This window comes from Mirounga angustirostris, unplaced genomic scaffold (genome assembly GCF_029215605.1).
Source record: "Mirounga angustirostris isolate CCGP_5_RB_7025 unplaced genomic scaffold, mMirAng1.0.hap1 SCAF_13, whole genome shotgun sequence".
NCBI classification, from domain to species: domain Eukaryota; kingdom Metazoa; phylum Chordata; class Mammalia; order Carnivora; family Phocidae; genus Mirounga; species Mirounga angustirostris.
Window position 1 is genome coordinate 107,852,310 of NW_026991721.1, and position 26,286 is coordinate 107,878,595.

General features: G+C 42.4%; 1 protein-coding gene across 4 annotated transcripts in view; it reads left to right on the forward strand.

The window, feature by feature from the left end:
- PDGFD (platelet derived growth factor D) overlaps nt 1-26,286 on the forward strand; it is a 222,356-nt gene that overhangs the window by 124,042 nt on the left and 72,028 nt on the right. For 2 of the 4 annotated variants that reach the window (XM_045895156.2, XM_064577525.1), the window contains exon 2: nt 23,215-23,401. In XM_045895156.2, the coding sequence (XP_045751112.1) occupies nt 23,215-23,401 (187 nt within the window). Of the gene's footprint in view, nt 1-23,196; nt 23,402-26,286 lie in introns of all 4 variants that reach the window. The other 2 variants (XM_045895155.3, XM_064577524.1) reach the window with 1 other exon arrangement.

The following is a 26,286-nucleotide window of genomic DNA, read 5'->3' on the forward strand; positions in this document are numbered from 1 at the left end:
GGCCGAGGCCTTTCCTAACGCAGTCGTGTTCATGGGGTGCACGTCGAGAGCAGAGTGGGACAGCCTCAGGCACGGAGTGGGGAGCCAGCTCGGTGGTGGGAGGGCCCACAGGAGTACACCCTCACCCCCCCACCAGGGTATGGCATATGGGGCAGGAATGCACAGGACATCGAGGGCCTCTGTGGAGAGTCCACGTAGGACCTGATGGGCAGTGAAAGGTTCGCTCCAAGAGAAAAGGGGCAAAGAAGAAAGATTCAGAAAGACTTCCCCTCTGCTTCCCAGTGGCTGGGCTCCAGTCCTTAACAGCTCTGCTGCATAAACGCAGCTGGGATTCTGGGATGCTTGTGCTTGGGGAGCAGACACCATTGCTGACCCCACTGCTTCTCCCTGAGCCCGCATTTGTGTTCCTGTACGTGCTGTCGTCTTCCCATTTTCAGCGCCGGTCTGTCTTGGTTTCTCCGCACCTGGGGAGCTTGCTCAGTGCTCCTCAGCCTGGAAGTACAGAAACAACTCATAAGCAGCGAAAGATGAGAGTCAGGGGATGAGCACCCCGCTTCTCCATCTTTCTGTGGGGTGCTTCTCAAGGATGTTCTCTGTGGTTCCTCAGAGGGGTTGAACTGTAGGTTCTCATGGCAATAATGTGCTAGATCTTCTTGCTTTATCTCAGTTTAGCCACGTTCTCACCGGTGCTCCCTGGAATGAGCTCCCAAATAAGGACTCCTGCACCCTCCTCTGGGTCTCAGTGTCAGCACCTGAAGAGAGACCCTAAATGAATTTGGAGGAAGGGGAGTACCATATTTATTATTGTGTTATGGGTATTTTTTCTCAAATGATTTCTTCTGGAGTCTCAAATAATTCATGTCGATTTTACAAAAAGATAATGGACTTCTACTTCACACCATCCAGTCAAAATCTTGGCACCTGGCCCAGGGTTCAACGTGAGTGTAGCTTTTATTAATTCTACACGTTCTATAACAGTGTTCTTAACTGTTGCTCTGAATTGGCTCATTCAGATTCCGAAGTGCCCTGTCAGTAAATCTCACAGTTTTATGTATTTGGTAATTACAACATGTAATAAAATGTATCTGGAAGACGGCTTGACGTAAGTCTTAAGGCATGGACTTTGGATATTCCAAGGTTCAGTTCCCTACTTTGAAACTTTTAGTGCTGTGCATCCATTTCTGTATGTCTTAAAGAAGGCTCTCAATGTCGACATCCTGTTGGCTCCTGAGAAATCCACCTGGCATTGATTTGGGGCTTATTTTAAAGCATCAATCACGTTACGATCCTCAGTAAAGGATGTGTTCTACATTCTGCCCACAACTTCTTGAGATCAGCTCTTCAGTAGCAATGGTACAGATTTGACACTTATATGTGCAAATTGGTAATTTGTATGCACGTTTTTTGACAGGAGCCTTCTGTGTATCTCTCATTTTTTGACAATATTAGCAAAACGTTAGACACTGACTTTAGTATCAGTTATTTGTATGCAGTTCAGTCGACTTATTGTCGTTCTTTGAAAAAAAATTGTATTCTGTGGCCAATTTGTTCAACATGTGAAATATGAATAGAATAGCAGCATGAAAAGTCCTTGTGTTCCATTTTTCTTCGTATGATATCGCCATGTGGAAATGTATTCTTAGGCATATACTTGGAGATTTTAATCCTTTTGATTCACCTACGTTTATCATCCAAACTTATAGCCCAAGGTGAAAGCTACTTCTTGACACTAAATGCCAAATTCTGTGTCTTGTGAGACCTTTTTGTTCACTAGGGTCCGAAAGGAAAGCCCCTCTTCACTCATATGTGATATGTTTTCCCTCATAGCCTTAGTTAATATGTCATATGTTTAAGTTTTTAAGAGTTGGTCAAAAGCAAAGATGTTGAAGACACCTTTGAGATCATATTAACACCAGCCAAAGGGTCCCAGCTTTGTGCACCTTTTTTCCTTAGGTTAGCGATGTTTGCATATTAAAATCTGGCTGATGTTAGAGATACAGGTTGTGGGAATTTCACTGTGAATTTGACTTTTAGATGTAACAGGGAAATAGTCTATAAGAGAATGTCTGCAGCAAATGTGAAAGTTGTAATAGGCATTTTTGCTAACCTGTGAAATTCCACTTGAGAATTCCCAGTGGCTATCCTACTAGCTTCTTGTTGGAAGAGAAATGGTGAGCATCTGTGTAGCAAATCTCCAGGCCACATTTACTTAACCTTTATTCTGTGGCTACATAATTTGTCTCATGGAAAACATAGGTGACATTTCTGAACAGTGGATTGTCTTTACATGATATTAAGACTAGACGTAAGGAGAAATTGCAAAGAATTTCTAAGAAATCCTAAATTACTAAGAATGGATCAAAAGCATCCTTTTTTCATGAAAAAGCAAGAACTATTGATAAAAGAAGAGTCAGTACCATCTTTTTTTCCCTTGTACTCAAAATCAACCCTTCTTAAATGTCGCTCGGTAGGTAGGGGCATTTCTAGAATGATTATATGAGTCTGTCTTCGGTGAATTGAGTGAGATGAAAGAAACTCTGCTTTAATTGCAAAAGGAAGCTTGAATCTTTTGAGACCAAGAGCTTCCTGAAAAAGAAAAAAAAAAGAATGGCAGACATTCTATCTGAAATGCATTGGAGCAAAGAAGTTTGCATTTCAGAAAGATGTAAATAAAACACTGCTCAGAAGACATATTTTTGTTGCTCATCTTGCAGCTGTTATTTCCTAGAGATCCTAGTTATTTGATTATACCTTATTCCAGAAGATATTCAAGGTCATACTTGCGGCAGATTTTTGATTGTATACAAAGCTATACAAAGTGGAACATTTCACCCTGGGGAGCCCCCCAAAATGGCTGCAGTCACGTTATTAAGTGAGCTGCCCTGGAGCTTGGCTCTGTTGTTAAATCAAAGGTTTATGTGTGTGTGTTGTTACTGCAGGCTACAATTGTTCCATAGTTTTCACTTCTGACCAACTGGAGGTACAAAGCAATGGACCTTTGAAAAAATAAAAAAATAAAAAAAACGTTTTTGCATTTTTATGTAGTTATTACCCAAATAGCATCCAGGGAACTTTAACAAAACAACAGTCCTGTGTACTTAGTGTGTGTGTGTGTGTGTACATGCCTAAATTTAACTGTTTGTTAAGGTTCAGCTGTACACACTGCATTTTGCCTTTTGGCCCTGTAAAAACAGAGACCAGGATAAAATACTGTTTCACTTTTATTGTTGTAAATTTTAAGGTCAGATTTTTCTCCTTTCTCATTGTGTGGTTGGAACTGGAACTGGAGAGACTTATTTTGAAGTCGACCTAGGAAGTAGGAGGGGTAAGAGTCGTTCTTTGTGCTGTAGAAAGTATGTGTTAGTGTAATGTCACACTCTAAACAGTAATCATGAAAACATTATTCTAGTGCATCAATTAAATTACAGCTGTCTCTCTGAGATGTTGAGTCCAAATATCCAGTCTCAAACACTATCCTGATGGGATCCATGAAGTCAGAACTCGACAGGAAGACACAGAGAAGAGTAGCAAATCAGTTGGGTCCACACTGTGGAGTGAGAACTCTACTTTGACTGTGGCCTGACTATTTGAAGAAGACAAACTGAAGAGTGCAGTGTTATTCATGCCAGCCAGCATGCACTCTCTGTTCGGCATGAAATTCCTCCTCTTTCGTAAATGGTTAAATCTGTTCTATCCCAGTTTGAAACATTCCTCTTTCACTAACAAATTTCTGGTGTTTGTGTATTACATTCTGTTTTTGTTTTTCACTACACTAACTGGGGAAGAAAATAAGGAAGGATGGTCTTGCCCATGTATCAGATCCCTAGCTGGGACTCTCCGCACTTTGTCCTTGCACTGCTCATAGACCTGGTTACGGATACCTCGTCCACCATGCCTGGAGCCAGGGTGTGAGTATAGCTGCGCAGACATTATCCCTCTCAGCAGCCCGCCTCACCTTGACTCTTGTAAGATTCCCTGCATACCTGTATTAGTTAATTATTTGAAGAATAAGCTGTGTAACAACCATCCCCAAACTAAGTGTCTTAAAGCAAGAGTTACTTACTCTCGCTCATGTGTCTGGGGCCAGATGGAGGTTGATAGACTTAAACCAGGCTTGTGTGGTGTAGCCTGCTGCATTTGGTTGGATCTGCATCTGCTCCATGTGTCTCTCCTCTTTGTTCTAACTGGCTACCCAGAACATGTGCTTCTGTGGCCATTGTAGAAGCACAGGAGGGTTGAATAGAAACATAGGATGAGTCCTCAGGTCTACGCTCAGAATTGGTACATCAGCTCTTCTTCCTGCACTCTGTTGTCTCCATTGAATCTCATTCCCAAACCCAGCATCAATAGGACAGGAAAATTGAAGGGATTGACTCTAGAGGGACTCCTAGAAAGTCATATGGCAAATAATGAAGTAAGTGGAACAATATGAACAATAATGAAATCGACCATAGCATGCACTCAAGACGATCCCAGTGCCCTTTCCCCTCTCAAAGCAATGCTGTGCAAGGAGTCTGTAGAATACTTCTCTAGCATTAGTAAGTCTCATGATTCAGTAGGTCGGACTGAGGAGAATCAATCCATTTCTAGTTTTTCCTAGACCACTGCCACTCACATGTAATCCATGGACCTGCTGTCAGTCCCAGAAATCCTTTATCAGTCCACAGTAAGATAAGAAATTTGCACCAAACGTAGATTAACTATGACCCTAAGTGCACTGTTAGTTTACTAAAATTGTTTATTATAGCAAGAAATTTTTGGTGAAGGAAGGTATATTTTGATTTTCAGCCTGGCCCCTACTCCTCATGATGTAGCCAACAGGCACTTTAAGTAGTTTTACCCTACTTAATCCAATATTTCAATCCTTAATCCAATATTAAGGAATGGATCCCTTAATCCAATATTTCAATCCTTTCACTAATTCTAGATGGATCCCTTAATCCAATACTTCAATCCTTTCACTAATTCTAGATGATACATAAATCCTCAGAACTGAAGTTAAAACATTATGAATTCAGTATCTTTATATTGGCGTTCACGGTCCTATTTGAAACTGTTCCATTAGTGGGACAGGTTCATGCAGGGAATAATGTAATATTAGGATAGATAGGAAACTTGGCACTTATGTAAAGGCCCAGGAGAAATGGAATACAAAATATGACCATATCCTGCCCCGTACTCTTAAAATATAGTCATTTCCTTAGATTTAAATAGAAAAATATGTTTTCCACTGCCTTTTCAGCACACTTGAGAAACAATTCATTGTGTTGCCTGATGCGTACAAGGTACCTATCAAATTACAGCTGTGATAGAATAGAATAATTTTTTCGGTTATTAATACTTACCTGCTTTTGCATTCATATTATCTCATTTTTGTTAGATTGGAACATTTTTTCCATTTTTTATTTTCACTTAGGAGCCATCAATAAATTATCCATAATGTCTTTGGCACATTGAATGGATAAAATCAGGTCACACGTAACGCAGTTTATATCTTCAGTGTTTTATGTCGACAGTCACAGTCATGTCAAACTTATTAGAAAAAACTTAATGAAATAGCTCTGGGGCCTAACATTTCTAGAAATAGTCAAGGAAAGCCAAATATATTAATGTATGTCTACATCTCTACATTTTATTACATATGTTACTTCTCTCTGAAGCAATAAATCGGGCTAAGAAACTGCTGCCCCACATTCTCTGAACTCCTAAAATGTTTGCTGCGAGAATTCATTTTTCATTTACTCCTCTCTGTTATTTTTCTGCATGTCTGCCTAATCAAGTGACATTCCTCTATGTCTGCTTTAGATTTTGTAAAGTATTTCTACTTTTTCTGAGGTGGGGGCCCTTCTCACGGTCCCACAGGAAAGTCAGTGTTATCACTATTTTGCAGGTGAAGAAAATGCCTCCTACATTACCTGATTTTTTGCAAAGACACAGAGTTAGCAAGTGATACCAAACACTCCATTCAAATGCATTTTTTTTAAAAAACTCGTGCATCTTAGCCCTTTCACAGTAGGGGTGGCAGATAGAACATGGGGGTATCGCCGTCTATCCCTGCTCCGTGCTCAGGACTGATAATAATTACACCTGGAGCTCTTTCCCCAGACCACCTGTGCAGCCTTAGAAACGGTCCCAGCGCGCTGCTCTGAGGAAAGTCGCATACGTGTTTGGAACTGGCGTTCAGGATTAAATGTGTTTGATTTTCCATCTCTGTACCTTGCTTTGTTAGGATTTATGTTTTGTTTTGTTTTTTTGTATTTATGCCCCATAGCATCTATCATTGTACTTTGTACAAAATAATAAATGCTAAATAAATGTTCATGGTTTATGGTTAAATGGGTACAAGTCATAATGTGGTAAAATTTGGTTGATGACAAGGAAGAGTTTTTCTTCATTACCACTGAATCGTTTATTTCTTATGTATTTCTGGGCCTCATCTGGTGCTACCCATTGGAGACCCAAGGACAAATTCATTCATGGGGCAGAAAAGGGAGGCAGAGCAGACAGATGTGTGAGGGCCGGGGGGGTGGGGGGTGGGAGGGACGTGTGATCTGGTACAGACATTGCTGTCTGTATGTCATCCCTGAGGAATGGGAGCCACCTGGGCACCCCCTGGATTGCCATTCACAGAGAACGGGGTGTCATGGGAGCTGGGCAGGACCCCCCCACAGCCCAGAAGGAGCACGTGTTGGGGGTTTGCCTGCAGGGTTTGTGAATCCTGTCTTCAAACCTGCACATAAGGAGCACTTGGGTGGCTTAGTCGGTTAAGCGTCCAACTCTTGGTCTGAGTTCCAGTCTTGATCCAGGGTCATGAGTTCAAGCCCCGCATTGAGCTCCATGCTAGGTGTGGAACCTACTTGAAAAGAGAAGAGAAGAGGAGGAAAGAAAAGAAAACTACAAATGAACCAACTCAGTCAACAAATGGACTAATTGCTTAACCTCGCCTGTACTGCCTCCTTAGATTTTTCTTGTGTTGAGAATATTCTAAATTTCATTCCTTTGTTCAATATATATTGAAAGCCTTTTATTATCTCCCACTGGGTTCTGAAACAACAGTGAATGAGACCCAGTCTTTATTTTCCAGAAGCTTCTGGTCTGGAAAATGGAGGACAGGAAGAGAGTGAGTGTTTCAGGCAAAGTCAATAAAAAAGCACATGTTAAGTTTTCTGTCACAAAATCTGACCCAAGAAATGTTATTTTCCACCCCCAACCACACTTATCATATATCATCATAAGGTACTCTTGATTATTTTTTAATTAAAAAATCCTTCTGTACAACAGTTATTCACCAGGGAGAACAGGAGTCGTCACTGTACTAGTTTTCAAGTTTTTCTAGAGGTTTAAATGTCAGTGACACACTTTTACAAAAGGGCCTGTTTGGCAAACACCAAGGATCCTATCAATAACACTTATAATGAATATGGTGCGCTTCCTTCTGGGAGGCTCTCATCGGTATCGCCATAGAAGGCGTCCGCTCTTCCTCACAGAAATTAGCATCCTGGTCTATGTACGACGATAAAGATGTAGGCAGTGTCTCCTGAGTCAGTGTTTATGAGACACACGTCAGGACCCACAGAGAACCCCACAGGCGAGAGAAAATATCAAGACTTCCACATTTTATTGCTTATTAAATCCATGTAAATCTGCAAGTAGAGGTCACATCTTCCTATCTGAGTCTCTGGCATTTATCTCTGTGTGTTGGATGCTTGACAGGAAAACTCCCAAAGAGATGTTAACAGGTAGTTCTAAGGACATAGGGACATCTGGGGGCTGAAAAAGAGAACTTTCCTTCACCAAATTCTAATATGACCGATATTTCTTAAGTGCCACTGCATGCCAACTGCAGAAGGAAAGATTTTCCTGCCAACCCCCCTTCACCCCAGACAGCTTATACACACCCTTTTCAGAGTAAGAACCATGTTATATCCATTTTTTCATTCCCACAGTGGTTATGGGGCCCTGTCCATGTTGAAGGAGCGTGCACTCAGGAGACTTTGGCTGGATATATATTTCAAGCAGCCTTTTAAAGACCTTGGTAAAAACACAAACACACTTGTTGTGAACTCACTAGCATTGATGGCCACTCCTCTTGCTGCCCTGGACCTCTTTTTCTTCCTCACAGAACCCTGGTGGGGGGACATGGGTTTCAGGACAGGCTCAGCCTCCCCCGGCCCGGGGAAGTGTGTTGTGTGCGTCTGAGGGAAAGCCTGCCTACCGGAGGGCGTGAGGGTTCCAGAAAGGTTTCTGCTTTCTTAAAACGAGATTCATGTAGAAGAAAGCCGTTTCTTGGCCTCTGCATCCGACCCTGTGAGGAGGAACTAGCTGGAGCTTTTGTAACCCTCTGTCAAATTTTGACAATAGCCCACATGCCCAGCTAGCAGCGCAGAGAGGTGGGAGCCCATGATGACATCTCAACATCTTGAGTGAACCCACCCTAAAAAATGTTCTATTCCAGACTTCCAGTCCGAGATGACACCTTTTCTTTATTGTCCAGCCATTTTTTTGTTCATTCATCTGCTACTTGCAACCTAAATTCGCTTCTGGGATCCATGACTTGATCACAACGTGTGGCTCTGTGCAAATAAAGCAAAGGACCTCTCCCCGTGGGCAGAATTTCAGAAGGATTCTATCAGCAGATATTGCTTGAGAGCTCTCTACTCTTCAAAAATTGATAAATTGAGAGAGAATGTATTTCTACAGAGATTTTTGGACTCTGTAGGACATGCATGGAATGAATAGTAAAAACCAGCTGGTATTCAGAGTAGTTTCCATGTGAGTTAAGTGCATGAGAGCATCGTCTTTGGGTCCCTGTGTTTAACCAAAAGTGAAAATAGAAACAGAAATTCTGTGAATAACTAAATTGAACGACCATGCAAAACGTACATGATATCATAAGTTGGTGAAACATGACATTCTGAAGAATCTAATGCATATTGATACACTGGTACTTTTTTTAAAGACTTTATTTTAGAGAGAGTATTTGCGTGTGTGTGTGAGCGGGGAGGGGAGGGGCAGAAGGAGAGGGAGAGAGAGAACCTTAAGCAGACTCCCTGCTGAGTGATCTCACGACCCTGAGATCATGACCTAAGCTGAAATCAAGAGTCTTAACCTACTGAGCCACCCAGGTGCCCCAATACACTGGTACTTTTCAATTTATTCAGGTGTCTCACTTCCCAAAACCCTATTTTGTTCTGTATATATCTCTAGGTCTAATGTAGAGACATATACTAGTTAGAAAACTATGCTTTTGAATGGACTGTTTTATTTAAGGAAAATGTTAAATACGTCATTTTTCTTTGTGCACAGGTGCTTTAAAATGCTTTTTAGAACAATATTCCAGATGCAAAGGCAATGTTGTCTTGTCTTTTTTATTTGAAGTATCATAAGAGATGACCTGTAGTAGTTCTTGCCTCTGAAACTGCTCTTTTTCTAAGATTAACTTTAAAAAAGTGTAGCTTCATTCACACCTGAGACCCTTTGAGAGTAAACAAAATCTGCATTTCTTTTTCAGACAGTAGCCTGTCAATCTAAGAAACAAACAGAGCAGTTTTTCAGTCGCCGGCTTCTCATGGCATATGGTCTCTGTAGAAATCTCACAGAGGATTAGTCACTGTAGCTCAGTTTAAAAGTTAGAATTTTATTATGTTTCAGAAGAAAATCTAGTAAAGTCTGAAAGCAATTACTCATGGTTTATGAATGAAATAAAAAATATCATTATAAGAGTTCAGAGCAACAGATCCATGGCAATATTCTTGAAGCCTTAAGCTGATGGGAATGGAAAGTTCTATCTTTTCCTCCCCTTTGCAAAAACAATTTTAACAGAAGAACCTGGAGCTTTCGCTTTCTACCACGCAGCATCCGACTTAGGGTGAAAACATAAACCTGGCGCACAGTCTGAAAGTAACTCCTGATTCCGAGCAGGCACTCCCTGAGATCAGAGTAAATGCTTAAGGAGTGATGGACCACTTTGGGTCTTATCCCAGAAAATAGCTTCAGATTGTTTTCTGCTAGTCGTGTAAGAGACTATATTATAAATATATGCGCTCCCAGGGAAGCCAGACAGATGCTGGTATATCACTAGTCATTTTACCAAGTTGTCTTCCAATCTTCCAGTGTGACTCATGCCTATATGAGTTCACAGATAGATTCCTTTTAACAATATATGTACACACCATTATCATTCTCAATACTCATTAAATGCTGGTATGAATTGTCCTTTATAAAAGGCCAGACCCTTTGCTCTATGTCATCTGAAAAAGTGATTCTAGATGACCGTAGGAGTGGTCCAACAAGAGAGTGAGCTTAGCTTACAGTGACGTACGTTTCATATGCCAAGGGTATATTGCAAGTGTCTTAGTAATCACTAAAGGACACTATGTGTTAAGGTATTTACAAGTTTCTAGTTTGACAGTCTGACTCTATCATAGATAGATGATAGAAAGATAGATGATAGATAGATAGATGATAGATAGATAGATAGATAGACAGACTCCAAATATACGACCGTGTCTCATTTCACTTAGTTTTTCCTCTCAAAGGTACTGTCATTTGCTATTAAATTTTTGCTTTAAAATGGTTACAGAGAGTAAACAGGTAATCTTACTTGAGATGAAAGACAGTCTCTTCTATCATCTATCAACTCATATAATTCCCGTATTTGTTCATTTATTTACTCTTGTAACAGACACTCAATTAATATCCCCTAAATCCTGGGGACTGTGCCTCATGCTGAGGACCGTAGGTGAGCTTGCCTGTGTGTGGTGAACGGCACTGGATTGACTGGGTGTATAAAGCATGGAGGTGAGGAGCAGAATAAAATCCAGAATACTAGCTCATCTGTCCAGTTCTCCCCCTCCATCTGCTTAACTGGTTACAGAAATCTGATGTCTACTATTTAGAAGTAGTTGATGCAACAAAATAAGTCAATAAATATAGAAGAAAATTTGTCTGTCATGCATTGAAGGGATTTTCTGAATTTGTGGTAATAATGAGGACCAATGCATAAGGTTCCCTTTGATTCTAAACAGACCAGTAAACATTAAGCACTTACTGTTTTCCTTGAGACATATTTAGTAAATATTAGCTTTTTGTGAAAATTATTTTAATCTAACATTTACAGATATTCTGAAGAACATATAAATAAGGTGCTACACAAATTTAATTTGCCCAGAGATTTCTTTGACCTAGACAGGAAAACCACCCAATTTCTGTGTAACTCCCAAGCAAATATTCATTGAGCAAGTATTGGTTGAGTACCCACTGTGATTTATACCATTACCTAGCAATTTGTCATCTCATTGAACAGGTAAGAAGAAACCTAAATGTGGAGTAACGAGGAGACCTAGAGTATGAGTCAGTGGTAATGTGAGTGATGCAAACAAGGGTTGTTTCTGGGCCCATGACAGACATTGTTGCTCATTTCCATTTTCCCCACTTAAAATAGATACAGGCTCAGAATCCTAAGTTAGTATTGCAGGAGGTCATCACCATTCAAGTTTACCCGCTGGGCAAATAAAACCCGTTTGCCATCTCTAACAAGACAAGTTCTAAAAAAGGTCAAGGTCCCTTACTTAAATGTATTTTTCTGGCAACTCACCAACTCCCTGCTGAGTTTGAAATCAGATGAATAATTATCTCTTAAGAGCATGACTAAATTTAGACAGACAAAACTCTGCCCTTTCTCCATTTCCTAACAGCTAGACAGTTACCTTTAACAGTAATCATACAATCTTCCCTATTTTGAAATATTAGTATGTGAAAAAAGAGGGGACTTCAATGACATTCAGTATTAAAAAATGACTCAATCTATAAAAAGTATAATTATAGATATACATGATGTGGTCATGTCTATTACATGAGAGATAATTAATATACATAGGAAATAGAGAGGTATATACAAATCACAAATTAGAAGCCATATATGAATAGCCAGTTTTCTCTTGGATTTGATGATGACTCTCTAGTCAAATGCGATTGGGAAAATGCTTTGTCTTATCACACGACTCAAGTTTTTAATCATGAGGATATTTCAAAATCATCTTCTTTGTTCCACACCATTCAAATTCCATGGCACTTTTGTTGGACCGATGACTTCTTCCTGAAATTTACCCTATAAAGTAACTTCAGAAAATTCTCACTGTCTGTGAAGACTCAAAGTTCATACTTTCGTCTTCCTTGACGCTGTTTGTAAGAATATTAGTTTTCATATAATCAGTGTTTGCTAGGAAGAGGTGAGATCTAGTTTTTCCTGGGCATGACTTTTCCTTCTATTTTGCCTTTTATCTTTCTATATCTGAGCTGTGTTCCCAGTGATTAAAGCAGATCTTTTTGTCATTATGATTGTCTTGTTTTCTAGGTACTAAGTTAGTATAATTGAAAAGGTCTCTCTCTTTGATCCTGTAATACTTCCTGTCATGCCACTCAGCATTTCCCTTCCCGTCTGCCACAGTTCTGAATGTTATTGATTCATTTTTTTCATGTCTTTCACTTGTAAACAACATCACAACACAAAAAGACTATACTAGAAGAAAAGAGAATTATAAGAGAGTTAATGAATATGACTTACCCTAATGAGATAAAATGCAGTGTAGATATTTTTGGGCAATCTTTATTTTCACTCACTTTAATTTTCTAAATATAGACCCAAATAATTTTCATTTTAATAGAATTTTGCAATCATTTTTTGTAGCATACCTATAAAATAGAAGCTATTTTCAAGGAAGGAGTATACAGTGGTCCTCCACCCCATATTTGCGATTTTACTTTCCCCAAATTCAGTTACCCTGGGTCATCTGCGGTCAGGAAGTGGATGATCCTCCTTCTGATGTATAGTTGAAAGTTCAGGAGTAGCCTCATGTCACGTCAGAGTGCCGACATCATTCACCTTAGTCCATTTCATCACCTCACATCATCACCAAAAGTATGAGTACAGTAAGAGATTTTGAGAAAGAGCCCACAATGACAGAACTTTCATCACAGTATACGTAATAATTGTTGTAGGTTACTGTTAGTTATTGTTGTTGATCCCTCATTGTGTCCGATTTATAAATTAAGCTTTATCAGGGGTATGCATGTATCGAGAAAACATAGTGTACATAGCATTCAGTACTCTCCGTGGTTTCAGGCATCCACAGGGGTCTTGGAGTGTACGTCCCATGGATGGGAGGGGCTCCTGTAATTGCTCAGTGTTCTGCAATAACACAACAAAACCTTGTACGTCAAGAGATCTGGTGAGGTGAGGACTAGTAACTATCAGTTCAGTACTTTGGGCATCACTACATGCCTGGTGACTATTTCTGGCAGATGTTCAAAAAGAAATTATAGTATTTTTTATTCTTCTATTTTGATAGACTCAAATTCTTAAAGAAGAATAATTTTGAGCTCAGGGAATTATCAAGTGATTACTCTCCAAAAACACTCTCCAAATGGTTACTCTGAGGAAGTTTGTTTATAAAACATTAACGCTTTGGTTTGTGCCAAAAGGAACTGTGATTTAAAAATAATAATAATACATAACTGGCAGACAACCAATTCCCTCCTCCCTGAATTCATAAATAGAAAGGTTTTTGTATTACAACTGGGGTTCTTAGAAAAAAATTTCTGCTGGAGAATGCTAAATAAATGTCTGATGTTTAATCAGCTTTGCTCTTGAGTTGCTTACAAGCAGAATGAGCACAGGCAACTTGTTTGAGAGCTGACGGGATTTGGGAAGACTAGTTTTCACTAGGAACACATGCCAGGTGTTATCCAAAATTTCTTTAATGAAGATGGCCCCACCAGCTGTCCCGGGAAGAATTTAGTTCATTGATTGCAAGCCTCGGTGCCTTGGGAAACACAGAGGGGGAAAAAATGTTGAAAATGTTCTCACACTGATTTTTTAATGAACATTTTTAACGAGGTCTTATTTTCACCTTTAGTAGTTCACATGGTGAGACTCCAACCCTGTGCTTTTTAAGTTAGATAATTTCCCATAAATTATCTCCTAATTAAATTCAATTGCATCCCAATTGTGTGTTTTAGGATCTGTTCTACAAACTGACCTATTCATTTTAAAATTAGAGACTCCCTGCCCTACCCTCTTTTATATTCTCCACCTCTCCCCCACTTTTTGTTTGCATCTTCAATAATGCACTGCACTGCGTCTTACTAATGAAGGTGCTATTTTGCATCCTAGGAAGGTTTTCTACACTGTGTTGTTAGCCATGGAGGGAGGATGCAAAGATAATTTGACTTAGTTTTGTAGTAATACTAAGAATAACGCATTAAGCAAGGCACAGACCTGACCCCTGATTAGTCTTGTTGAGCTTTTCTCTTCCAAATTGGGGGCTTGCAATCTGGGGGGCCCAGTCACCTGACTCCGTATGGTGCTCGATAGATCTGAGCATGGCCCCCACTCACAACAGCAAACTCCCCTGCTTTTATTCCAGCGTTCTTCTTTTCTTTCTTGGTCCCCGGTTTTCCCAGTGTGGCTGTCGTGAACCTGGTGGTAACAGATTTTGATGGAAATAGTACAGAATAGGAGGAGGGACCATTTCAGTGGAATTCTCCCCAAAATAATCCTTTAATGTTGTTGCTAAATGTACCCCCCACACACACATGATGTCAGGCCCACTGGCTACATCAAAATCGAAAAAAAAAAAGAAAGAAAATACTTGCCGGGACACCTGGGTGGCTCAGTCGGTTGAGTGTCTGACTCTTGGTTTAGCTCAGGTCTTGATCTCAGGGTCGTGAGATCGAGCCCCGTGTCAGGCTCCACGCTCAGCAGGGAGTCTGCTTAAGATTTTCTCTTTCCCTCTGCTTCTGTTCTCCCCCACCCCCATTTCTCTCTCGCTCAAAAAAAAAATGATGAATATTTTTAAAAAAAGAAATAAAATATTTGGGCATGTTTCAACTTTATTTCTGATAAAGCTGCCTTTTTTTGTTGTCTTACTTCAGGATACTTTCAGGTTTTAAGAAGAACTCTGAATATGCATTATTTGCAGTAACCATCCATTCAGTATATTTAACAGATATATTTTCGGGGTCTCTATTTGCCCAGACCAGCAAGGTGCTGGAGTTACAAAGCATAGTCCTTTTCCTCAAGGAGTATAATATTCTGCATATGACCTTTTCTTTTTACTTTCCTATGAGACTCTTAAAGAAATAATGAAGCACCTTTGAATATCTTCAGTTTTTATCTCCTACCTAACCAGCCTCACTTTAGCTTTTTTTAAAAAGCACTAAACATAGAATACATTGTTCTCACATGAAAAGATTTATTTACATTATTCCATAATGTGTTCAGTGCAAATCTATGTGCGAAGTAGCTAGCTGTGTGCCCAGGATACTTTTCTGGTTTATAGGAAGTAAAGAGTTTCCTAAATGTGTGTTTGAACGACTTGTTGCAGTTATCCATTTACACTGTTATTTTAGACGACAGAATACAAGTATGTATAAAATCACTGTTAGATGGAAAAGTGTCTATCCCGTCGAAGATTTGGGATTTCGGATTCCATTGTCCTATCTTTGCCTCACCCTTGACCACTTCGTCATGGTCAACCCACTGGCAGCCCCATCCCTTACAAGAAAATTGGGGAGGTGTCATGTCCCTTGGACCTGAACAGAATCTTGAGTGCCACATGATGGCGGCCCCCTCAAGTATCAGTTTAAGAAACAGAAGCCAGAAGGATGACATGGTGGGTCTAATGCTATTGTGTGTTGTGGGGGAAAGCCCCCGGGACCAGAACATGGCAAAGCTGAATTGAAGGCTCTTACCCACACCAGCTTCCATTCCTCTGACTTGCAACAAATCACTTTAACTTCTCTGGGTTGGTTTCATTCCCTGTTAAAGTAACAAAACAAAATTTAATTTAAAAGAAGAAAACAGAATGACAGCAATGATATTTACTACCTCCTTTTTTGTTACATAAACTTATATTGATGATGGACTTACAAAATTGGATTCTTATCAACTGTATTACTCCCTACAAAAATTAAGTAGTCTTATTGTGGTTGTTTAGCAGCAGAAGTGGGGCTTCTCGGTTTATGTATCATTCAGGTGTAGTCTGGGCAAACATTGTTTCTATAATTATATATGTATAATTATGGCAGAGCCATTTTGCAAGTGAAATTTTGTAATATATCCCCTTGCACGTTAGGAATTTTCTGCCTCCGGTGACCATTCTTTGCTTTTGTGACCATCAGTCATGCTGCTGGCTCCTGGATGTCTTATGGGGACAGTGGGGCAAATGTGTATGCCTGTCCTGTCCCGCTGCATTTGTGTGAGGTGGTGCAGTCTGTAATTGTACCATTGTTTGTTCCTGTGGATCAAGTATTTTAATCCTATTTAACCACTCAACATCTGGGCTTTGCATTTTATACTGTCATAGGTAATATGATCTGAGAAGAAGTAAGAGTATTGCTATAATTCGTGATTCCATTCCCTCTTAAACATTATGTTATGGGACGATGGATTATCTTGTGTATCTGTTGGGACCAGGACTGTCTCTGTTCCATGACACGGAGGAAGCTGGATGAAGGGGGGACACCCAGGTGCTCTGTGTCAAAGTCGGTAAGACAGGTAGCCTCTCTCGGTAGGGTCACTGTGCACCAGAGAGGATGAATTGGAAGAGGTTCCAAGGTCACACACAGGAAAGTGAGCCCAAGACAGGTCATCAGCTGGAGAGGCAAGATGAAAAATTGAACTTGAGGTGTAGGGTCACAGCAAGGAGGTGAAGCAACCAGTAAGTCAGGAATAGCAAGCAAGAGGATGGAACGTGGGAGGTGGTCAGCCAGGTGGGTGGTTCTCAATCTAGGCATTAGTAGAATTATCTGGAGGGTCTATTAAGACAAACAGTGCTGGTCTCCACCCCCAACTTTTCTGCTTCAGTAGGTCTGGGGTGGGGCATTCAGTAGAAATGCAGTATCTGCATTTCTGATAAGTTACCAGGTGATGTTAATGAGTCTGATTTGAGAGACACACCTGGAGAACCACTGTTCTAGATGAATCCCAGAGATGAGTGATGGGGCCTACAATGACTCTCCATGAGCTCCTTTGATACTTGGTTGGATGAGCTGAGTTTGTTTAAAGGGTTCGGGACAGAATAGACAAATATAACCTTTGGCTTTGTTTTTTTTCTTTTTTTCATTTTAATAGGCTTTAAAAAAGAAGATCAAATGCATAACTCAGAGTTTATGAGGATGTGAACTTCTTTCTGAATTAGAATGTAAAATAAGAACTTATATTCTTGCCATATAAACATACATAGGGTATGATGCTGAGCGAAATGAGTCCATCAGAGGAAGACCATTATCATATGATCTCACTCATATGTGGAATTTAAGAAACAAAACAGAGGAGCATAGGGGAAGGGAGAGAAAAATAAAACAAGATGAAATCAGAGAAGGACACAAACCGTAAGAGACTCTTAACTGTAGGAAACAAACTGAGGGTTGCTGGAGGGGAGGGAGGATGGGACGATGGGGGTCACTGGGGGACGGGCATGAAGGAGGGCACGTGATGTGATGAGCACTGGGTGTTATGTGAGACTGATGAAGCACTGACCTCGACCTCTGAAACTAATGGTACACAGTATGTTAATTAAATTGAATTTAAATTTTTAAAAAGGAAAAAAATTCTTTATGAAAAATGACGTATTTCATAGTTTTGTAGTTCAGCAGCTAGGACAATGCTCTGGCTAAAGGCACATGCTCTGAAGACAGACTGCCTGGGGTCAAATCACGGATCCACCACTATCTTTGTGACCTGAGGACCCAGGCTCCTTAAATTCTCTGAGCTTCCTTTGTGAAGTAGGGGATATTTCCTAATCATACAGGGTTCTGGGGAAGATTCAGCGAAGTAGCGTATTTAAACTTACTGGATGGAGTGCCTGGCACATGGTAATTGCTCCATAAATGTTATCTGCTATTGGACACCAAAGTGAATGATTTCATTACAACTCTTCTGCTAAGAACAGTCCTGAGTTGGCACGAAGTTATAAATTATATGTAAACAGTGTGACTCAGAAGTCAAAGTGGATTGCAGATAGCGAAGGATCTAAACTTGCCTCTGATGGATCACTAAACTCTACCTCTGAAACTAATAATACACTGTATGGTAATTAACTGATTTGAAGTTTAAAAAAAAAAAGATTAAATAAATAAATAAGTAAAATAAACTTGCCTCTAGAACGTTTCAGAGCGAGAAGGAAGAACACCTTCTATGCCATAGGGGTTGAAAGAATCAAGTCTGGGACCGGATTGCTGGCTTTTTCTTCTGACTCCACCCTTTACCAGCTCTGTGACTTCAAATAAATTATTTGACCTCTCTGTGCCTGAGATTCTTCCTCTGCAGAGTGGTAATAAGAGTATCTGTCTCTGTGGGTTGTTATAAACGCTCACATGAACACACGCGGTCCTGTATGGAAAGAGTTTATCCTCTAAAGGAAACATGCAAAGTGCTTGGAGTAATGCCTGGCACAAAAATGAGCTCTAGCCAAGGGATCGCTGGTACTCATATTTGTGTATGTGTGTATTTTGGCAGGATTTTGATTTTTGAGGGAAAATAAATCACAAAACTTGAGAAAAAAATTTTTTTTTTCCCTTCAGGTTAGTAGAGTTCAATACAGTTTTGTCTTACCTAAACTATGTAAGAAGGAAAGCCTCCCACTCCACCCCACTTTCTTAAAAATACAATAGGCATTTTGGGGCGCCCGGGTGGCTCAGTCGTTAAGCGTCTGCCTTCGGCTCAGGTCATGATCTCAGGGTCTTGGGATCAAGTCCCGCATCAGGCTCCCTGCTCAGCGGGGAGCCTGCTTCTCCCTCTGCTTCTGCCTCCCACTCGTGCTCTTTCTCTCTCTCTCTCACCCTCTTTCTCTCTCTTTCTCAAATAAATACATAAAATTTATCTATCTGTATAAAATAGGCATTTAATGTATAACCCGAGTTAGTACTTTGAAGACAGTCTAGCCTTTAATGATGTTCTAGTGAAAAAGAAGTCCCTTTCTTGCAGAAGAACTCTGTACACCGTGTCGTGGACTTGGCCACGGCCAAGTTCTGTGGTCTTTGCTCGGTGCCTTGTCCCTTGGTCTTGCTCTGCATTGGACAGTCCTGACCCCTGAGTTTTGCACCTGCCCCTTTCCTGGGCGGTTGGTGTAGACCCGCCCTGCTGTGAGTCCCTGTTCCTGATTTCCCTGGGCATGTGTGCCAGAGCCCAAGTCCTGGGAGGGCTGCGTTCCCAAGGCTCCTCTTCGCCCTCCCGACCCTCGCCACACCTCTGCTGTTGTCCTGGCGCAGGTCTAGGTCCTGTCCCCAGAAGCCTGCTGAGGTTTGCCCTGGAATTCCTTCTCACCACATCGAAACTCAGCTCCTGTGGTTGCAGCGTCACCCCATGGGGCTCAGGCCTTGGGATCAGCTGGTGGCTGCTACCTCTGACTCAGCCCTTTGCATTCCTTTCTTTAACTGCAAGTTCTGCTCGGTTTATTCCCCTGATGTGGCCTCACTGTTCCCCACCCTTCTAGGTCAGAACCTAGGAGATGTTCCCCCAGCAGGTGCTCTTCCCCGTTCATCTTCTTCAGCCCCCAAGCCTTGGCCCTTTGCAGAGCCTTCCTGTGTCCACTTCTTTTGAGTGCAGGTGCTTCTGCCGGCTCTCAGCAGTGTCTGTCACTTACCTTTAAAGCTGCAGGTCCCGGGCGCCTGGGTGGCTCAGTCGGTTAAGCGACTGCCTTCAGCTCAGGTCATGATCCTGGAGTCCCTGGATCGAGTCCCGCATCGGGCTCCCTGCTCGGCAGGGAGTCTGCTTCTCCCCCTGTTCCTCCCCCCTCTCATGTGCTCTCTCTCTCTCATTCTCTCTCTCTCAAATAAATAAATAAAATCTTTAAAAAAAAAAAAAAAAGCTGCAGGTGCCCCCACCTGCCCCGTGTCCCACTTGGGCCCGCTTGGACTCTGCTCCGATCCGGTGTTCTGCAGATGTCTTTGCGGAATCCCGTGCACCCGCCTTGTACTCACCGTAGCCTCAAGCAGCCAGGGCCTTACACCCAGCGCTTCCCGTTCCTCATGCGTGGCTTACGAACGCGTGCGAGGTGTGCGGGGGCTGTGTTTCTCGGGTCCACAGACGCAGGGACTGTTCTTGAAGCATTCTGAAATTGGAGCCAAACGTAACATAGCATCTGGATCTCAAAAACACACAACCGCTGAATAGTACCGCCAAAGGAGACCAGATGGAGAACAAGCCGCTCAGACTCCTTATTTGATAAATGAGCAATGTCAACACCTCAGATGCATATTTTTAAATGTTATATAATGTTATATGTTTAGATTTACGGGTACCTTCTATTCATGGCAAGTGGTTATCTAGTTGCTATTTACATTGATACAAAGTTTTATTTTATAATACATTTGCTTTTGATTAAAAATACTAATTTAGAGGGGCTCTTGGGTGGCTCAGTCAGTTAAGCATCTGACTCCTGATTTCAGCTCTTGATTTCTTGATCTCGGGGTCCTGAGATCGTGCCCCACCTCGGGCTCTGCTCATCAGGGAGTCTGCTTGGGATTCTGTCTCTCCCTCTCCTTCTGTCCCTCCCTCCCACTCACTTGCACGTGCACACATGCTCTGTCTCTCTAAAAAAATTTTAATTTAGGGCGCCTGGGTGGCTCAGCTGGTTAAGCGACTGCCTTCGGCTCAGGTCATGATCCTGGAGTCCCGGGATCGAGTCCCGCATCGGGCTCCCTGCTCGGCAGTGAGTCTGCTTCTCCCTCTGACCCTCCCCCCTCTCATGCTCTCTGTCTCTCATTCTCTCTCTCTCAAATAAATAAATAAAATCTTAAAAAAAAAAAAACTTAATTTAGAGAAATATTAAGCAAATAATAGTACTCAGAAATATGGCACCAATTGTAAAGGTAAAACTTTTACCTTTGAAAACACTGCAAAACATTATGTTTACAGTCTGCACTTAATAAATGATTATTGATTGGCTGATCATTCACATCTCTCTTCCTAGCAAACAGCCCTCACTCGTTTCCTGTAAGCCCCCTATGACCAAATGAGCAGACGGGTAATTCTCACGGCTCCACTTTCAGCATAAGGTCCGGGGAAGAGAGGAGGGAAGGGTCAGCTGGGAGACGTTGTCTGTTGGCACCCGGGAGGCCGTGCGTGGCTGAGCTCGATGGAGGTGGCCACAGACCCAGAGCTGTCACTCATGTCCTGGTTTCCAGAGAAGAGCTCCTGTCAGCCCCCTGTGATCCTCCAGCACTCTCTCCCACGCAGAATCGAACTGGGCAAGCCCAACACGTTGAACACTGAACAAGTAAAAACTATATATATATATATATATATATATATATATATAGTAATTCCTGTCCGCACAAGAACATTTGTGAAAGGGAGAGAAGCTTTTGCATGTCACTTTCTTCCCTCTTCCTTCCTCTGTTATTTGGGACACTTTGCCAGCCACCCTGGGCAAGCCCACCTTCCGGTGGTTTCCACCAGCAATTTAAGCCTCCCTGACCAGGCTCGCTGAATTAGAGGGACTCAAAGTAAACTCTCTGCGGGAGAATGCAAATAGGCTGTGGCAGGAGGCCCACTAATGGCAGGGTCTGAACAGCCAAAATCTAAAATGCGAAGAGCTCTGGATATTGGGAAAGATAAAACAACAGACCTACCCAGAGTGAGGTCAGAGTTCACAGGGGAAGGGCACAGCGCCTTCGAGACTACACTTCAGACACCAGCTGCAGATTGGGAGGGGGTACCAGTCAACCCATACTTCTTACCAACTGGCTGTAGATTCGGGGTTTCCCACAAACCCATAGAGTTTGATAATTTGCAAGGCCGACTTAACAGAACTCAAAAAAGCACTATCGTTACAATTACAGTTTTACTGTTAAGTTTGTGCAGAGTACAAATCAGGACCAGCCAGATGAAGAGACACCTGGGATGAGGTCTGGGAGGGTCCCAAGCATGAAGCTTTCACGTCCTCAGGACATGTCACCTCCTAGCACATCCATGTTTACACCACGGCCAGAAAGTTGACCCAAGCCTCTGGGACCAGAGTTTCTATTGGGCTTTCATTCTGCAGGTGTGACTGATAGGATCACTGAGAGTATGACTGGGCCCAGTCCCCAGGGCCCCTTTCCTCCAGGGAGATTGGGAGGTCAGGCTGATGTCAGGGCTCCAAGCTCTAACCCTCTGACCACGGGGTTGGTCTTACTCTACCGCCAGCCACTGTCCTGAAACTGTTTAGGGGCCCACAAACCCACGTTGGTTGGCTAATCACCTCATTAGTGTAAACTCAGGTGTGGTCCCCAGGGCCCATCATGAATAACAAAGACCCTTCAGTAACCTGGGAAATTCTAAGGGGATAGCCTTCCCTGCTAGGAACCCAGGACAAAGACCAGACAAGTTCTTTATGATACAACACACAGAAAATAGAATAAGAATGAGGCCTTTAAGGGTGCCTGGGTGGCCCAGTCGTCTGCCTTCGGCTCTGGTCGTGATCCCAGAGTCCTGGGATCAAGCCCCACGTCCGGCTCCCTGCTCAGCTTGGAGTCAGCTTCTCCTCCTCCCTCTACCTCTCCCCCTTCTCATGCTCTCTCTCTAATAAATAAACAACAACAAAAAGAATCGGGCCTTTGAGTCACCAAAAATGAAGGCAAAGAAATAATGATTTTTATGATGGAGAAACCACTGGGAAATGTTGTTTGAATTACAAATAAGTGGTCACTAAGCACCGTGAGATTCTTTTATGTGTTTCGTTCACTTGTCCATTCTTGCAACGATATTTATTGAGTCCGACCTGTGCTCATCACTGAGGCCATGCCGTCACGCTGTCAGGGTAAAGAGAAAAAGAAAAAAAAAAAAATTTTTTTTTTATATTACATGGAAGGAGGAACTATTTGAAATTATTTACTTATTTTCATATTGATCTGAATGAACCCGAGTTCTGAGATAACTGTTCATTTTCCTTGTCACAAATTATGTTAAGGAGCTCTCCAAGTACAAAATATCTTGCAGGTAGTGTGGGTCTGCAGCAGCCGGGGAGGTGGGGGGGTCACAGAAGGAATGTGGATGTTACTTGTTTAACCGGAAGGCTGCTGTTTGGCCTTCTGCTGTTAGACAAAAATCAGGAGACGTGCTTTAGCATGTGATGTTTTTAAACTGTTCTGTGTTTGCTTTCTTGTAACTGGAGCAACATACTAATTTCTACCAGTTGTGACTACTAACAGAGAGCAATCACCTCACAGACTTGTACCGGAGAGACGAGACCATCCAGGTGACAGGACACGGCCACGTGCAGAGTCCTCGCTTCCCCAACAGCTACCCCAGGAACCTGCTCCTGACATGGCGGCTCCAGTCCCGGGAGAAAACCAGGATACAGCTCACCTTCGACCACCAGTTTGGCTTGGAGGAAGCCGAAAATGATATCTGTAGGTAAGTGGGGAGAATCCCTTTCAGGGGCACACTTCCAAGGTGAAGAAGAGATGGGTTTAAGGCATCACACCAGACTTACCTTGGGGGAGGCCCCGAGGACCTACCCGAGGTCTGTCGTCCCCCTCCTTTTCCCAGAAAGCGTTTGCGTCTGTCTGTCCTGGCGGGTGGAACACACTGGAGTGCCGACGGCCTCTGCAGAGGGCCTGCTCACCTGGTGCCTCTCCCGGAAATGCAGGCCCACAAGTGCCAGAGAAGGGGGCCCCCGGAGGCCCCGCTCCGGCCAGGCCCCGAGCAGCCTTTGTGGGCAGGTAGATGCATCCAGGGTCCCACGTCACCTGTAGACACGTCGGTGGCTCTGGTGCAAGCCTGCGCCCGGCTCCCCTCTGCCCAGCTCCGGGAACTCAGCCAGGCAGCCGTCCCTGGTGCATAGTCCTGATCGCCCCCCGTGCGCTGGGAGGGGGTGATGGCGAGGCCCGGGTCCCGGCCGTACCCTGAAACCTCAGGCCTCTCATCTGTCAGCCCCAGGCTCTGGGAGCCCCGCACGGTCTATTTCCTGTCCGTCCTGGGTCAGAGGTCGACGAAAACCGTGCCTGAGAATCTTCTCCCTTCCAAGCGTATTTATCAGAGAAAGTCCTGGTTGTTCCTTGAATGGTCTGCGCCCAGCATCATATTCACCTAATTAGCACGCGCGAGGCTGGCGAGGGTTTTGATTCCTTCCTGCACCTCACCGCATGCACTCCTTCTCCGTTGCCGACGCCCTGCCCAACAGCGAAATCCTTTTGGCAGCATTATTTCCCTCTGGCTCGGGAAAAGAGGGTGCCTCAAATCTGGCTGTCCTTTGTTGCATGTTTATCATGCTGACAGCTTTTCTTATGTGGCTGTTGTTTTCAAGAATAACAGCAGTGACGATTACTTTCTAGGACCACAGAGGGTAATGGCAGAAATCAGAGACAAATACAGGCAGAAGAGCCCGTTAATATTTACAAAGAGAACAAACTCCAGCAGATCTCGTGTCTTTTCAACCTTGAAAGGGAGAACTCATTTTCTGTGCTGGAAAAAAAGATGGTGGGAGACTTTTTTTTTTTTTGGAGACTGTAGGAGGTGATGATGACCCAGGCGGGAAGGCAGGTCTCTGCTGCTGAGCTGGGATTTTGTTCCTGGTAGGGAAGTAGCTCTTTCAGCACCCAGGCCTTGAAAATAGAAGACACTAGAGTGGTTTCCTTTCAGGGCCCTTCATCAAAATCCAGTTGCTTCTCCAAATTTACGGAGGCAGGCAGAGAAGTATGATGTGGGAAAGGGGAGAGGAAGGTGGGAAGGAGACACATCAGAGCCTCAGACCCTCCCGAAGAATTAAAGTGATGCTCTCTTGACTTTATCCAGAGTAAAAATTACACTGATGTTGTGTTTTCAAAAAAAAAAAAAAAAAAAAGTGAAGGTGACCTATGGTGTTATTAACAAAGTTTCAAGTATACTCATGCTTTGTGCAGTAACTATGATTTACACATACTGTGTATAAAATGAAATGCAATTGATTTCCTACCATCTGTTCCAAAGCCTCCTTGATGTTTACACTGTAATATTTTATTGCTTGAATAATGATTCTTTGTGAGTGCTTTTCACCTTCCAAGCACCATAAAAACATTAAGTAATTAATTTACACAACACCCAGGAGATATCCAGCTAGTAAGTTTGTATAAACCTTTTATTTTGCTCATAAGGAAACTGAGGCAAAGGAATTAAGGGACTCGTAAGTCACTTCAGCGAAACGTAGTCATGATACGGATATTGGATAAGTTGGGTAAGTGGGTGATAAGTTCACCCACTCCTGAGATTACCCTGCCCGATTCGGTAAGAGCTCTGTGGTGGGTTTCCTTCACATTCCCCTGTGATGTTTCTCACGCTGATTCCTTTTGGCAGTCGCGACAGAAAATCCACGGTGTGTTGAGCTTGCAGCTACTCCTCACCCTAAGTGTTCATCCTCTGCATTGTGACCGTAGCATCCCGTGTCTTTGGGGAGAGGTAGAGACTGATGCCCAGAACTGAAGGTCAGGTAGTTCAGCTCACCAAGTAGACTGTCCCAAGATTTGGGGTGTCTGAAAATAAGGGAGATGATCCCTAGAAGATGTACACTGTCACTGAAGATGTTCTACTGCGTGATGGAAAGGTTATATGGAACATTCAGAGAGGGACTGTCCCCTGTCCTTAACCTTGGCATTCCGTGTTTCTCTGCCCGAAGTCAGAACTGAAACTGGTCTTCAGCATATCCACACACTGGTTTAAGCGTCCCAGATACTTCCAGTAATGGTTAGGGCACATCCCTCCCCAAAGTCATAATGCTTTTTACTACGAAAACTGTCCTATTTTATGATATGATCCTTCCAAAAGACAGTTTCCAAAAAGAGAAAATATTGATTTATTTTATTTTACCATGTATTTTCTGTAATGGGATGATGTAATGTGATGCTGATTCTATATGCTATGTAGATACAGGTCCTTTCTTAAGGAAGCACTGCATGTGGTGAGTTAATTCAAAGTGGGAATTTGTTTGAAAAACTTTATATAGTAAATATTTGGACATATAATTAGAGCTATATCTCCAAAAATAGGACCATAGATGACAATAGATTATAGTTACTAGTTCTCCTAGGAGACCCTTACGAGTCATATGCTCAGAAGGTGGCCCATTTTGATTACTGATGATTTGGGAATACTCGTGGCTAAACGTGCACAAGGTTCGTTCAGATTATTGAAGTTTGAATTTGAAAAACTTAATCCAAAAAACTAGGTTTCCTTTCAAAATTTCAATGGGCTTTAATCCTCATTTTAGTTAGTAGGTCATGAGAAGTCACATATGTTAGTTTTAATTTCTGAGTAGAAGTATGAAT